We start from the raw sequence: 13,107 nt of genomic DNA on the forward strand, positions 1-13,107 counted from the left end.
AATATAATCAGCACATTAATTAACTAACTAAAATGTTGCTTTTATATCAATGTATGAGTAAAACTAATCTAATGATATAGACATGATAATGTAACATGATGATGTTATACTTAATACTAGTAATATTGACAGTTGCATAAGGCATTTTTCTATAATTAGTAGTTTTATTTCTAATACTTAAAACGTATTATTATACTTACATCCTTCTCCTTGAAGTAACATTTTTCAGTGCAGGTAGCGTGTGTTTTTTTTATGTGTATTATTAGTACTTATATTAAAGTAATAGGATCTGAATACTTCCTTCACCACTGGATGCAATAACAGCAAGTTGCACGTGCACTTGAACCAACCAATGTAGGTCTATGTTTCGGGCGTATGTGTGTTTTCATGAAGTTCAGCATGTGGTCCAATACGTCCCAGTGTGTTCAGTTCTGAGCGCACCAAGCCCCGCCTCCATCAGCTGATGACGGCATAACGTCAGCCCGGAGCTTGACAGGAAGTGCATCTTGTATCTAGCTGGAATATGAAGAGAAGAAGCTGTTTTACACCGAACTGCCGGGACAGCAAACTGCGCGTTTAACGGTAAAGTGACATGAGACAAGTGTGACGTTACTGGCCTTTCCTGTTGTTGCTGTGAGGGCTCCCGGTGCTTATCCTGGGTACACTGTGCGCTTGGCTGCTAATGTTAGCAATCGCGTTAGCTCAGTGTTATTATTGACCGAAGTTGTGTGTGTTAAAATTAGGTGTGCGGAAATCCCACAGCAGGTGGCTCGTGAAACATTTAGCGAAATTTATAGCTGACGATTGAAGTAACTTCCGACTAATATTGCTTGATATCTGACCTAGTAAGCAACTAGGACGTCTAGGTTAACTAGTTAGCTTGCTTAGGTCTCGTTAGCAGACGTAGCAGAACTGAAAGAACAACTATTTTAGTTTTAATTAAGCCTTGTTTATTTTGCAAGTTTGATTCAGCCCAACGTTGTTATAAATGTTTAATGAATCGATTAACTTCACTTGTGAATTCGGCATGCATAAAACTTATATATCCAGAGCAGTGGATTAAAAATAAAATATAGAGCCTCGACTTTCACTAACTTTGTGGACGTAAAAACTAGCTAAACCCTTCATACGTTTGACCTTAATTGTAATCTGAAATTCTAAATCCATTTGGCAACAAACACGACTTTTGGTTCTTTAAGTAAGTAGATTTACTTTCTTCATCAAATGTCTCAGCAGGTTTTGATTTCACCGACATAGCCTCCACAAAAACGACACACTGATGGGTAATTTCACTTTCTATTTGTCGCAACGAGCCTGACTTGTTTTCTCTTTGTTTCTTGTAGAGAAAATATTTGAAGATGGACTGTTATCAAAGAGGCCGACCATGGGGAAAGCTCGTCAAAGTGGACTCCAGTGAAACTATCCTGCTTTTCAACAGGGAATGCACCGTTGGCAGGAAAAAAGGTTGGTTAATTTCTATATGAAACGTATTATGGAATGGGCAACAACGTCTTCACCTTAAATTGTATGTCTTAAAACTTGTAGAATATTTTAGGTGCTACAAAAGTGGGGTTGTGTATTCACAAAAGACAGTCCTGTCTGCAGCATAGACTTTGCTGTCAGTGTCTGGAGCCCTTAAAACCTCCCCCTTAAACACAAAGCCTTCTTTAGTGCACCAAACTTAGACAGCCCCTTGTGATGATAACAAAAGGCCTCCATTGAGCACATGTCTGCAGAATATTAAGTAGTTTTTTTTGTGTGTATGGGCTTTTGCTTAAACGGTTAGGCCTATATTTCCCCCTTATGTCTCTTTGTTGTTGAGAGCTTTTGGTGTCTACTTTTTTGCAATGCAGAGCGACTGGCCTTAATTGGTCCGCATATGTCTGGGAAATAAAAGGTTTAAAAAAAAAACAGTTTTCAGGTGAATCTCAATGGAATTAGTTTGAATTTTCATCCTTTTTATTTTAATATATAGGCTAAAGATGTAACACTATATTAGCATGTAAACAAGAATGGCTGGATAGTTGGAGGAGGAGGGGGTGGGGGGAATAAATCCCCCCCAAAAGGGGCACTAAAAGGCTTAGACGTTCATTAAGTAGATTCTATCTTGGAAAGCCAAAGTAATCGGTATCATGTCTACTCTATGTTTTCATCGTGGTGTTTTATTATTTTGCTGCCAGGATGTTATCTGTCCTTCCCAGCCAACAAACTGGTCTCGGGAGAGCACTGCAAGATTGTGCAAGATGAAAGCTCAGGGCGGGTGTGGCTTGAAGACACAAGGTACCAGAAATTAAACTAATCCAACCATATTTCAGAAACGCACGAAACTTTTACATTGTATAGTGACATGTCCAATTGCATGTTTGTCTGTATGTTCTGTAGCACTAATGGTACAGTGATCAACATGTCCAAACTGGTCAAGCGACAAACTCACACGCTACAGAACGGCGATGTCATCTACTTTGTCTACAGAAAAAGTGAACCAGAACAAAGTGAGTTGTTAATTTGTTCACCAATAATGTTTATGTGAATTTATAAGACAGATAACATATTCTCTTGTCACCCTGTAGACATTGCCTACGTTTACCACTCAATCCAAATGGAGCATTCAAATTCAGAACATAGTTATGGTAAGTAGCCAGGTGATTCCCCACAACTCTTTTGTTGAATGTAACAACTTTTATTCCACAGCTTTGAGTTACTTACACCCATCCTGTATCTAAACTTCAGACATGGATGGGTCAGCCCACAGTCCTGTTCCACCTTCAGAGATGTTGCTCTCTGTGGAGCCTGTAATGCTCACAAAGGCTTCTCGTGATCCAACTGTGGAGGATCCTCAGCCCTCGACCTCCACGTCCCACTTCTGTATCGGCAGCCCGACCACTTCTGGTCCCGTGGCAACCACAGCCTGTCCTCCTTCTGGTAGGTTATCTGCTATCACACCACTGAAGAGGCCTGATTATCAACATTCCCTCTGGAAATAAAGTCCGCATCATTGTAGCTTCATATTTAACGGACAGATGTCACTGTTGTTGGTCTTCCGTAAAGAAAGCGCACAAGCATATTTACCAAAATGATAAACTATTCCTTCAAAGGCACTACTATAGTAACAACAGTACAAAGAGTGCTTGATGTAGCCTGAAAATAATATCATGATATTGCATAGTATTTGAAATGATAAGAAAATAACTTTAGTAACATTAACCACCCTGTATTGTTTGTGTGTGATGGGTGTTGGAGGAGCAGCCAGAGCTGGGACTTTTCTTCTGAGTTAAACCTCAGATCACAGTCATTGATGTCAACAGACCTGCTGATGTTAGTCGATTGATTGCAACTGATCAATACTGAACTTTAAACTAACTTAAACTCAGACTCAGTGGATTATCACACCTCTCAGCAAGTCTCTTCTCATTTGCTTTATACGGCTACTTTCTTTTTCTTTTACAAGTCTACCTGACTGAGCCATTTTCATCCACTCTTCAACCTTTAAAAACTCAGAAGGTTGATTTTAATGATTTACGTGACATTGGGGCATGCTTCTCTGGCTAATTACCCGCAAAATGACGAATGTTTCATTGAACTAAGATCAGTCACAGGCAACTTGTCTCGGGGGCCAATGTACTTATTAGATGGAGTTGGTTGTGAAGCAACCCCATGTCTAAATGGGATTCTTCCAGTGTCTGATCACAGCAGAAAAAGCCGTTTGAAGTAATGGAAGCATTATTTGATCCAAGTCTTCTTTTCTCCTTATTATCAGACCAGGCTAAAGATGCTGCCCCAGCACAGGAAAAAGACATAGACAACATGGAGCCAGAAAGCAAGAAGAGAAAAACTGATGACAGTAAGGTCTTTTATTTGAGATTTACCTGGTTTTCCTTGATGCTAAACATTCGATTTTGGGCCCTATTTTTGAAGCGACTAGTATAAGCAGCGCTCTGATCATTTCCTGATCTTGAAATTGTGACTGTAGGGAGTGTACAGTGCTAAGTTAAGCAGCGGCAAGCGAGTTAATGCTATTTTGGGTAGACCTTTCACTTATAATAAACATCTCAGAACCACATCTGTTTCTAGCGTTATCCAGCAACCACATTAAGGATTTAATGTGGTAAAGTATTTAGTAAACTAAATACTTGGAGCATATGCACAGAAATTACAAAATAATTCTTAAAATGCAAATTAACTATGTTAATTAAATGACTCCCCCAGCTAGTAGATGCGATTACATCTGCAACATAACATGTAATTTAATGTGGTTAAATTTAGATGATTCCGAACTTTGAGACTAGTGATGTGACTGGCTGAGACTGTATGTATGTTTTAATCAGCACACTCTTTAAATTCCTTTAAGCACTTTGTCACTTTTCACTGCTGTACGTACATGAACCAAAATAGCGGGTGTGCTTGAGATGCCCACACAGTTCGTGTGCCCAAGACCTCACAAATACAATGGAGCACTTTATTTCTCAGCAGAGCTTTACTTACTTTTGTTTCATCCTCAAGCACAGCCAAACCACACAACTCGGTCTAAATGTAGAACTGATATACCTGTTATTGTGTTTACAGGTAAAGCTTATGATTTGGACTTGCCACAAACCTCCAGCACAGAAATGGTCTGTTCAACTAAAGGAGGTCTTTTGTCTAAACTACCTGTGGAAGTGACTAAAACGGACAAGATGGAGGAGAGCCTGACATGTGTTATTTGTCAAGACCTGCTGTATGACTGTGTCAGGTAAGAATTCAAGGACCTTTCCATCTTTACAGATAACAGAGGGTGGGTCTTAAACCCTACTTTGCAGACTTGCAGCATGTTACAAAATGGGAAAGGTTTGTTAAATTCTAAGTCTCTTGTTTTTGCTTTAGCTTGCAGCCTTGCATGCATGTCTTCTGTGCTGCCTGCTACTCAGGCTGGATGGAGCGCTCTTCTCTTTGCCCCACGTGCCGCTGCCCTGTGGAGAAGATTCGTAAGAACCACATCCTCAACAACCTGGTAGAGGCCTACCTCATCCAGCACCCAGGTTTGCACAGATAAAGAGCATTTTAACAGCGGTTTAATTATCACACCAAAATGCCAGTGATTGTCTTCAATTGAAAAGTTTGTAAGTGGATGTAAAAGTAGCCTTTCATAACAAGCATTTGAAAATTGTCAGCTGAGGTTTTTGTTTTTCACCAATGCTTATGGAGATGTAAACAAGATGGAAGAAATGGCTTGGATGCAAGACCTGCATAATTTGATTAATTTCCCAAATGGTATTAGACAATGACTTTGTATTTGTGTGTCTGTCCCACAGAAAAGTGTCGCAGTGATGAGGACCTGAAGAGCATGAAGAGCCGTAACAAGATAACTCAGGACATGTTGCAGCCAAAAATTGAGCGCTGTTTCTCAGATGAGGAGGGCAGTTCAGATTACCTGTTTGGCAATTCTGACAATGACAGTGACTCCTCAGACATTGGGTACGGTCTGAGTGTTTGTATTTGTAGGAAACTAGTGTTAGTTTTGGCACTTGACTTTGATTTTGTTTTAAATCTTAGTCTGACTTATTTGACAAAAATGTATATTATCTTTATTCAAATGTTAGTCATTAGATTGTTCTTAGTTTAGGCACAAAGGTAAAGACCTTCGAGTCTAGTTTTTGTCAGATACTTTTTAGTCTACTTTTTGTCCTTTTAGAGAAGACGCTGAAGTGGCAGATAATGTAATTTCTTATTTAGTCAAATAAATGGTTAACTTTTTATTTTGTTATAAAAGTTATGTAAAACATGATAAAATAGGTTGTCAACAAATATTTTTCCCTTAAAAGGTGAGAAATATTAGATATATATTCAACCCCATTGCATAGGCAATGATTACAAATCTATATGAAGGGAATAATAGTCGTTTACTCCATGTCATGAGAGTAGTAAAGAACTTCTCCATAGGATGTTTTTCTTTTGTCCCCAGTCAGCCTGTGGTGATGTGCCGGCAATGTCCTGGCTACAAGAGGGAGGTCAGTCAGATGCTGTTTCCTACAGGTTCCAACTCCTGGCTTCCTCGTCTGCCAGCCCTACCGCCTATACTTCCTCCAGCAACCGCGGAGGGGTCCGCAACGCACACAGGGGAGCAGCCTTCAACATCCTCTGCCATCCCCTCAGGTGTTTATAATAGATAGGAAGATCAGTTGCGTGAGTGACAAGTCTAACTTGTCACTCAATGGCAAATTGCAGGGTACAATTTTTATAATCCCAACACCAAAAGCTATACGCAAGACTTACAGAGTTTTCTGTAATTGATAAACGCATCTGAAAACCCATTTTAGCACAACAGAAAATCCTCTTGCCTTCCAGTCACATCTTCAGGTCTTGGCTCCCGTCGAAAACCTTTTTCTGCTCCTGTCCTGTTCGCAGCTTCTCAGGAGTACCGCTGCCTTCCTCAGGACCGCCATCTCATCTGCACCTGCTGCCTCCAGCCAATGCCAGACAGACGGGCCGAGCCCAACAGTGAGCTGGTTATTGCTCAACAATGTGAGAACTCAATGTTCTTTGCACTGAAACAACCATTTATTTATTATATGTATTTATCAGATAAAAATAATAACATTACATAAAATAACATTAAAGGACCTCTGTACACTTTTTGTAAACATTTTTTTGAAAACTTTATTATTACTATTTTTTTATTTGCTCTTAGTCTGGGCTCTCCCCTCAGATCACTGAGCCACTCAAACTATTCCACCCAGTGGTGGGCCGTGGATTTTCTACCTGCGCATTCAGTGCCTCAGCTAGTGCAGACCTGCTTTCCGTCACACCTCGGGTGGCCAAGCAGGGTGAGATGTGCCACGGGGTAGTGAGGACAGCAGGTCCAAGTGTTATACAATGTCCACAGGAAAAGTCTGCAGCTGCTGCTGCTGCTGCTGCTGCTTCTTCAAGTTTAAATGGCGGATCGCAACTAACTTGACTAGAGTGTGCAGATTCAGGGTGCTGCTGCTGAGGATCCTTTTTTCTCTGTGACGAATCACCCCTAGCAGGCCGTCGCCACGTAGTTTAACCCACTTTTCTACCATAGAGAAACAGATTAAATCTGATTGGATAAGAAATCTGCTGAACCAGTTGTCAAGCTGTGCCGTGCCGCAGGCCTGGAGCTGATAAACACACAAGACAGGACCTGTGCAATGAGAAAATAAGCTAGTAGGGAAAAAATACTTGCCATACATGTAGTGTATTTGTGAAAAACAATGAAATAGCTATAACTTTGTGATTCTGTTTAGGCCAGCAGAGGAGGCTTAGCAGGCCCTGACGGCCCACCACTGCCTCCACCACATCAAGGTGGCGTTTTGCGTAGGAGAATCATATTTGCAGGTTTTGACTTTGGGGAATTAACCCAGGCGGACACTCCCAGAACGAGCAAACTCGCCAAGTCAGCTCAAGCATGCAGCACTAGAGAGAGGGGGAGGCGGCTGTGTGCCCACGGCAGTCAAGTAGCCGCTCGGTATGTTTTATTCCTCCTCTGTTAGGGGCAGCTAAGTGATGAGCAGCGTGGAGGGCGGGTCAGCGCAGGAACGCATATGCATGTTTAAGATAATATGACATGAAAATCATGGTGCATTATGCAGGTTTGAGACTTGGAAAACAATTCAATTTGTCAATGATTCTGAAATGAACACTTCTTTTCAATCAGTCACAATTAGTCAAATTCAGAACAAACCGTTGTTTAGTCATTCTCATTGTCGAGCTCATGCTCACTGGTTTTAACAGACAATCATCACCCCAAATCCTGGCTTTTCTCCATTATTAGAATGTATATACAATTCTGTTTATGAACTTATATGTTATTGAATATTTATAAAAATATTTACAAATCTCACGTACCCTCTGGAGTTCCTTCACTTGAGTAACTTTGCCAGGCATTCACGTGTATGGATTGTCGTACAAACCCCCTTATACACCTTGTGCTGCATGCATCATGTGCTGTGTGTTGACAGGTGTGCTGTGCCAGCGACCCTTCTGTCATATGTACTGGGGTTGCCAGAGGATTGGCTGTCAAGGCTGTCTTGCTCAATTTAGTGGTATGTATCCGTTTCAGAAAATCAGCCTAGGGCGACCTCCACTGGTGGGCTTATTGCTGGGTGGCTTTGGCCAGTAAGGGAATTTTTTTGGGGGGGGCTTTAAATTCTTCAGTTGCAGGTCTGGTCGAACCGTGGTTTGTTCTCCATGTACAAACCATTTTTTTATTTTATTTTTGTAAAAATGGCTTTATCCACACCTAATTGTATGAAACACCATTCAGCTTTCTGACTATACTGAACCAAACTTTTATTGGCCGACAAGGCCAAACTTTTAAAAGGATCTGCAGCTTCTTAGATGTATTTGTACTGCTATTTTAAGCTTTTTGCTAAATGTTTTCCTTTTTTTCCCCAGACCTCAATCTGACAGATAAATGCCTGGATGGTGTGCTGAACAACAATAACTATGAGTCAGAGATTCTCCAGGTAAGATATTAATTGTATTTGTGTGTATATTAAATTGCATTACGTGTAGTATTTACATTCATGATGCTCTAAAACGCTACTCTTTGGATCTGTGTCATAAGTAAGATCTCCAGATTATTTAAAAAAAAACGTTATTAGCTGAAGCTTATACCAGAAAACAGTAGACTCCACTTACAACCCATGCAGAGAACATCAGTTTCTTGAAAACATGTTTGCACCTGACTGCTATACATTCCTGGTTAAGATGCTGTTGCTTGTGTGTTTCCATCCTTCCACCAGAACTATCTTTCTTCCAGAGGGAAGTCGTGGAGAGATCTGCGCCAGGTGTCTTTGCAGGCCTTCCAGCAGGGAAACTACTATCTGTCAGGTGATTCTTCAGGTCCAAACCCATGGCACTTAGAAGTCCACACTGTCATGTAAAGAGAAAGTAATATATTTGACTCCGTCTCTGTCAGATTGGCGTATCTCTCCCAATGCCATCCTGTGCTTCTGCTGCGGCCTGCGAGCTTTCAAGGAGTTGGCCTACGAGTACAGAAAGAACATCCCTTTGCCTGAACTGCCAGGTCAGATGGACCAAAATAATTTTGGGATGCCATTTCAGACTTTTATATTCAAATTGTTGTTTTTAGGAAAATATTTCCCTTATCCTAGGCACTCATGTTCTACCCATGTTATGAATTTATTTGATGTTCTTTCTTCAGCTGCTGTAACATCTCGTCCTGATTGTTACTGGGGGCGCAACTGTCGTACGCAGGTGAAGGCGCATCATGCAATGTAAGTTGTTTTACATACAAATAACCACATAAACACATTTAGAGTCAGGAGTTATACGGAATATATAGCCCTGTGCATGTTGTTCAGTTATTTTACCACAAGAGGGAGTCCTCGTATAGACAGGGTCCTAGACCCTCATATCTGCTGTTTGAAGACTTGTATGATAACCTTGACTCATCTCTTTCAGGAAATTCAACCACATATGTGAGCAGACGCGTTTCAAGAGCTGAAGGAGCAGAGTGGTTTGTGTCTTCACCTAAGTGTCAAATGAAGATAACTGAGCATCTCTAAGACACAATCTTGTTAAATTTTGTTGTGTCCATTGTAGCTAAAGACCTTCCAGATGTTATGCAATAACTTAATGCAAAAATTACAATCATTATCCATTTACAATAGTGACCAGTCCTACTTGACACAAGGGCTGTGTGAAATAATGCTCTGCACAATAGCCTAAAAGTTCAGTGTTTACTAAAGGTTTAAACTGATTTAAACTGTCAGTAAGCGCATTTGTCACGAGCCACCATGTAAAATAAGATGCATTTGTCAGTGGATCGTGCATTTGTCTCGTTTACCTGGTAAACAAAGCAAATTTTAGAGCAATTCATGAGTTGTTTGTCAAAAATACTTCCTGATAGGTCCTCCGAGCCTATATGACAAAAAAAAAATCAGATTAAGAGCGAGTGAGGCAATCTGTATGGATTAAGGCCATGTATGTACACTTGCACATGTTGGTGAGAGTTTTGTATTTTGTCACAGACAGACTTAGTAATTGAGGCTTTAATCACCTTGTGTAGCCTTTTTTAATTGTGATTTATTAACAGTCATATTATATGTTGAGTTAAGAATTCAGGGCTTCCTACATCATGTTGAATGACAGTAATAGTGATTCTAGTGCTACAGTTTCGGGCCGAGACGCACTCTGTCTCCAACCTTTGGACTACATTATAAAGTGTAAAAGTCTCACCTCTGAGGGACCTTTCTTGTTTTGCCAAAGCATTGCTGTGTTCCTAGACCAGGGCAAAAACCCTGCATACATACAAGGGTAGATTAATAATCCCATGTGATATTTGTAGAGGATTGTGAAGGAGATCAACGTGTTGTGACCCTGTCCAAAGGCATGGGGGCCTCTGTTGTATGCTTTTCTCTGGATAATCATCTCCAAGGTGATTCAGTTGTAGAAGGGAAGCTTTCTCTGAACCTTACAGTAAGGGCTGAGCTGTGATGAAAGTCTTGAGAGGAAAAATTAGGTTACACTTCAGGCAACCATTAATGGTTAAATATACAGAAGTGGATTTTTAGTAGCCTGTAGAGTTTCCAGATGTAAACTTTTAAAGAATATGCACTATTGCAGAATCAACAGTTTAGAAAGTCGTGCCCACACAACCGCAGCACTGTGTTCTGTAGTCATTTGTGTTTCAATTACAGATGTTCCCGCTTACCTTGCCAGGATTTCGATAAAGGTTTCTGTTTGGTTGGATTTGCTCTGGTTCCTCAGGTACAAAGCTGCTGTTTTGTTGTTTTGATTGCAGCTTAACTGTCTTTTGGTGGTTAGACAATTCAGTGTCAACATGTCACTTAACAGTCATGTTGTATCTGAGGACTTCTCATTTATGACTATCATAATCCAAGTGTCAGTAAGTCCCCATCATGCAAACATGCACAGCTCATATTGATGTGCACTGTAAAGAAAAGAAATTGACAGATCAGCCTTAAAGACATTGGTTTTACTGTATTAAAATATGAAGATTTTTTTGCAGGATCACTATTGTGAAGAATGGGTGACTTTAAAATGTTAAAAGCCACCTTGAGCTTAGGCCATCAGTTGGTTTAGATGAATACGTGGCACATGTGTATTATCTGCACATAGCTTGTCACACAAACACACGAGTATTTTAAGTCTTCATTCTTGAAGCGTTTTCATCCAGTGGGTGGGATGTCATCCTCTGGTTCATAATGTGTGTGTTCATAAGCTGTAATAAATTCCAAAATTGGATGTCCATCATCAGAAAGAAAAATGCAATGTATGACAAATATTTGAAAACATATAAAGGACATCCTTGATAGTTTAATACAAGTGTGCATTTTTGGTTATACAGTATTAGTAATACTAATCATGTAACTCTGGATACAATTTGTGGGTTGTTGTTTTTTTAGAATGTAGTTACTCATAATTTCATTCAGTGTCTGTGGGAAAATGGATTTTTGAATGTGCACTTTCCTCTGCAAGTTCATTTGTGGTGTTAGCAAGGTGGTTAAAGTGTGTCTTTTTATTTTCCTACCCCTTTATTTTCCTATTTTCTACCCCTCCGTCATATTGAGTCCACACTGGCATTCCTTAGAGGCTCAGGCCCTCAGCACAAGCCCCGTCGATCCCCCGACAGAGTGGCTGGGTTTTAATTATTCCCCACCGGAGATCTAGGCACCCTAAGCCAACAACAGTCCCAAGCCGCTCCCGTCAGGAATTGGTAATAAAGAGGTTTTGGAGGAGTGCTCTGCAACCTCCCTCGGGTGGGGCGTGGGAGGGCATGTTGTATACAGATATTTACTCACTTTTTGTGCAAAAGTCTGGACCAGGCTGCTCCGCAGTATGGAAGAGGCAGGTTTCATTCTACCTCATCAAAACTCCCAGAAAGACGTGAGACTGAACAGCATCAGTCACATTCACGTCAGTTCAAAGCTGGGCACACATCTCAGTGTGAGGGATGGAAGTCCTTCCTGATGATGCCTGTAACCGTTGTATGCAATGCACTATTTGAACAGTTAGTCTAGATATTTGAGTTCTAGTTTCAGTTGCTATAGAGGAGCACTAGGCACATTCAAAACCTTTGTGAGGAATTGTGTTTAAGAGATATGTATGAGTTTGATAATGTATCTTTACCCTTTGTTGTATTAGCGACGATACAATATTTTTAAATGCATACAGATTGGATTTGCTGATTAGATTAAAATCTGGATGTATAGGTCTGTAGAAACTGACTTGCTTTTTGCCAGTACCTCCCCTTAAAAAAGTGTCTTACTGACCTTGGATTTTTTTTTAGCTTCTGTGTATTTCTCTATGTATGCCTTTGACACTAGAAGGTTGCTTTAATTTTTTATCCACTAATGGTGGAAAGTTTCTGTATTTGCCTTAAATCAAGTTTAAAGGGATACTTTAGTATTGTCAGAATCATAATCCAGTTTATTGCTCTTTTTTTCAACACTATTTTCCCATGTTTATGTGTCCAAATGACTAATGAGGTCAACATTCTGTAAATTGATCCAGTACCGTGCGAAAGCCCTGCAAATAACTGACTGCAGGGGAATCCTCCCAGGGAATTGCGCACAGTAATTGTACATCCACTCAAAGTGCAAGTTTTTGCCAATCACTGGTTAAAATTGTTTTGTCTGACATTATGAAAAAAGGAACCTACAGAGAAATAAAAAGGTTTTCTTAAATGTTTTGTTTGTCTCGTCTAAGTCTATCATGGAAAACTCTCATTTTGAAACTTCACGAGAGGGTAAGGCTTCATCAACACTAAATATTCAGCAATATATAACCCTAAGCTTTCTTTCTGTCGAACACAACAAACTCTGAAGTCACCTATCTTGAACAAGATTATAAAGATCACCACAATAACCTGCAAAGCAAAGTACAATGGTTAGATTACTGCAAACTCAACATTTTTTAATTATCTCCAGATGTTTTCATCTGCTAAACTGGTTCAAAAATAGCCATAGTTGTAAAAAGTAATGAAAAAGCCGAAATATACTATGTAAAAAAAAATGTTCGTATAAAATGTTGAGTATTTCACAAAAGTCATTTAAAAAAAAAGGCGGCACCCGATCACGACATCTGATTCTAATTTTGGTTTGACTTTGTTCGAGGTTCATC

At 40.1% G+C, this 13,107-nt stretch overlaps 1 protein-coding gene across 3 annotated transcripts; it reads left to right on the forward strand.

Annotated features, from left to right (window-relative positions):
- The first annotated feature begins 480 nt into the window (after window positions 1-480).
- chfr (checkpoint with forkhead and ring finger domains, E3 ubiquitin protein ligase) lies at window positions 481-12,642 on the forward strand. Of its 3 annotated transcripts, none has more exons than XM_068566521.1 (18): window positions 481-582; window positions 1,344-1,464; window positions 2,181-2,280; window positions 2,383-2,492; window positions 2,571-2,630; window positions 2,731-2,922; window positions 3,758-3,841; window positions 4,564-4,729; window positions 4,861-5,015; window positions 5,289-5,451; window positions 5,939-6,129; window positions 6,382-6,498; window positions 7,956-8,039; window positions 8,392-8,462; window positions 8,742-8,829; window positions 8,918-9,025; window positions 9,164-9,236; window positions 9,424-12,642. In XM_068566521.1, exons 2-18 carry the CDS (start codon window positions 1,359-1,361, stop codon window positions 9,464-9,466), a joined length of 1,911 nt encoding a protein of 636 aa, XP_068422622.1. In that variant the 5' UTR covers window positions 481-582; window positions 1,344-1,358; the 3' UTR covers window positions 9,467-12,642. The 3 variants fall into 3 exon arrangements, with proteins under 3 accessions (XP_068422622.1, XP_068422623.1, XP_068422624.1); XM_068566522.1 differs by lacking the exon at window positions 481-582 and adding an exon at window positions 583-659; XM_068566523.1 differs by lacking the exon at window positions 481-582 and adding an exon at window positions 1,075-1,198.
- Window positions 12,643-13,107: the final 465 nt, after the last annotated feature.

This window comes from Clinocottus analis, unplaced genomic scaffold (assembly GCF_023055335.1).
Source record: "Clinocottus analis isolate CAN_PGR_092001 unplaced genomic scaffold, fCliAna1.0.p SCAF_7, whole genome shotgun sequence".
Taxonomy (NCBI): Eukaryota; Metazoa; Chordata; class Actinopteri; order Perciformes; family Cottidae; genus Clinocottus; species Clinocottus analis.

What these genes read in the sequence shown, in the direction of transcription:
- chfr (XM_068566521.1), top strand. Translation starts at nt 1,359, where the DNA reads ATGGACTGTTATCAAAGAGGCCGACCATGGGGAAAGCTCGTCAAAGTG. An exon ending in CACAGCCTGTCCTCCTTCTG is followed by an intron (nt 2,923 to 3,757) that starts GTAGGTTATCTG and finishes CCTTATTATCAG; the next exon opens with ACCAGGCTAAAGATGCTGCC. An exon ending in CTGTCTTGCTCAATTTAGTG is followed by an intron (nt 8,040 to 8,391) that starts GTATGTATCCGT and finishes TTTTTTCCCCAG; the next exon opens with ACCTCAATCTGACAGATAAA.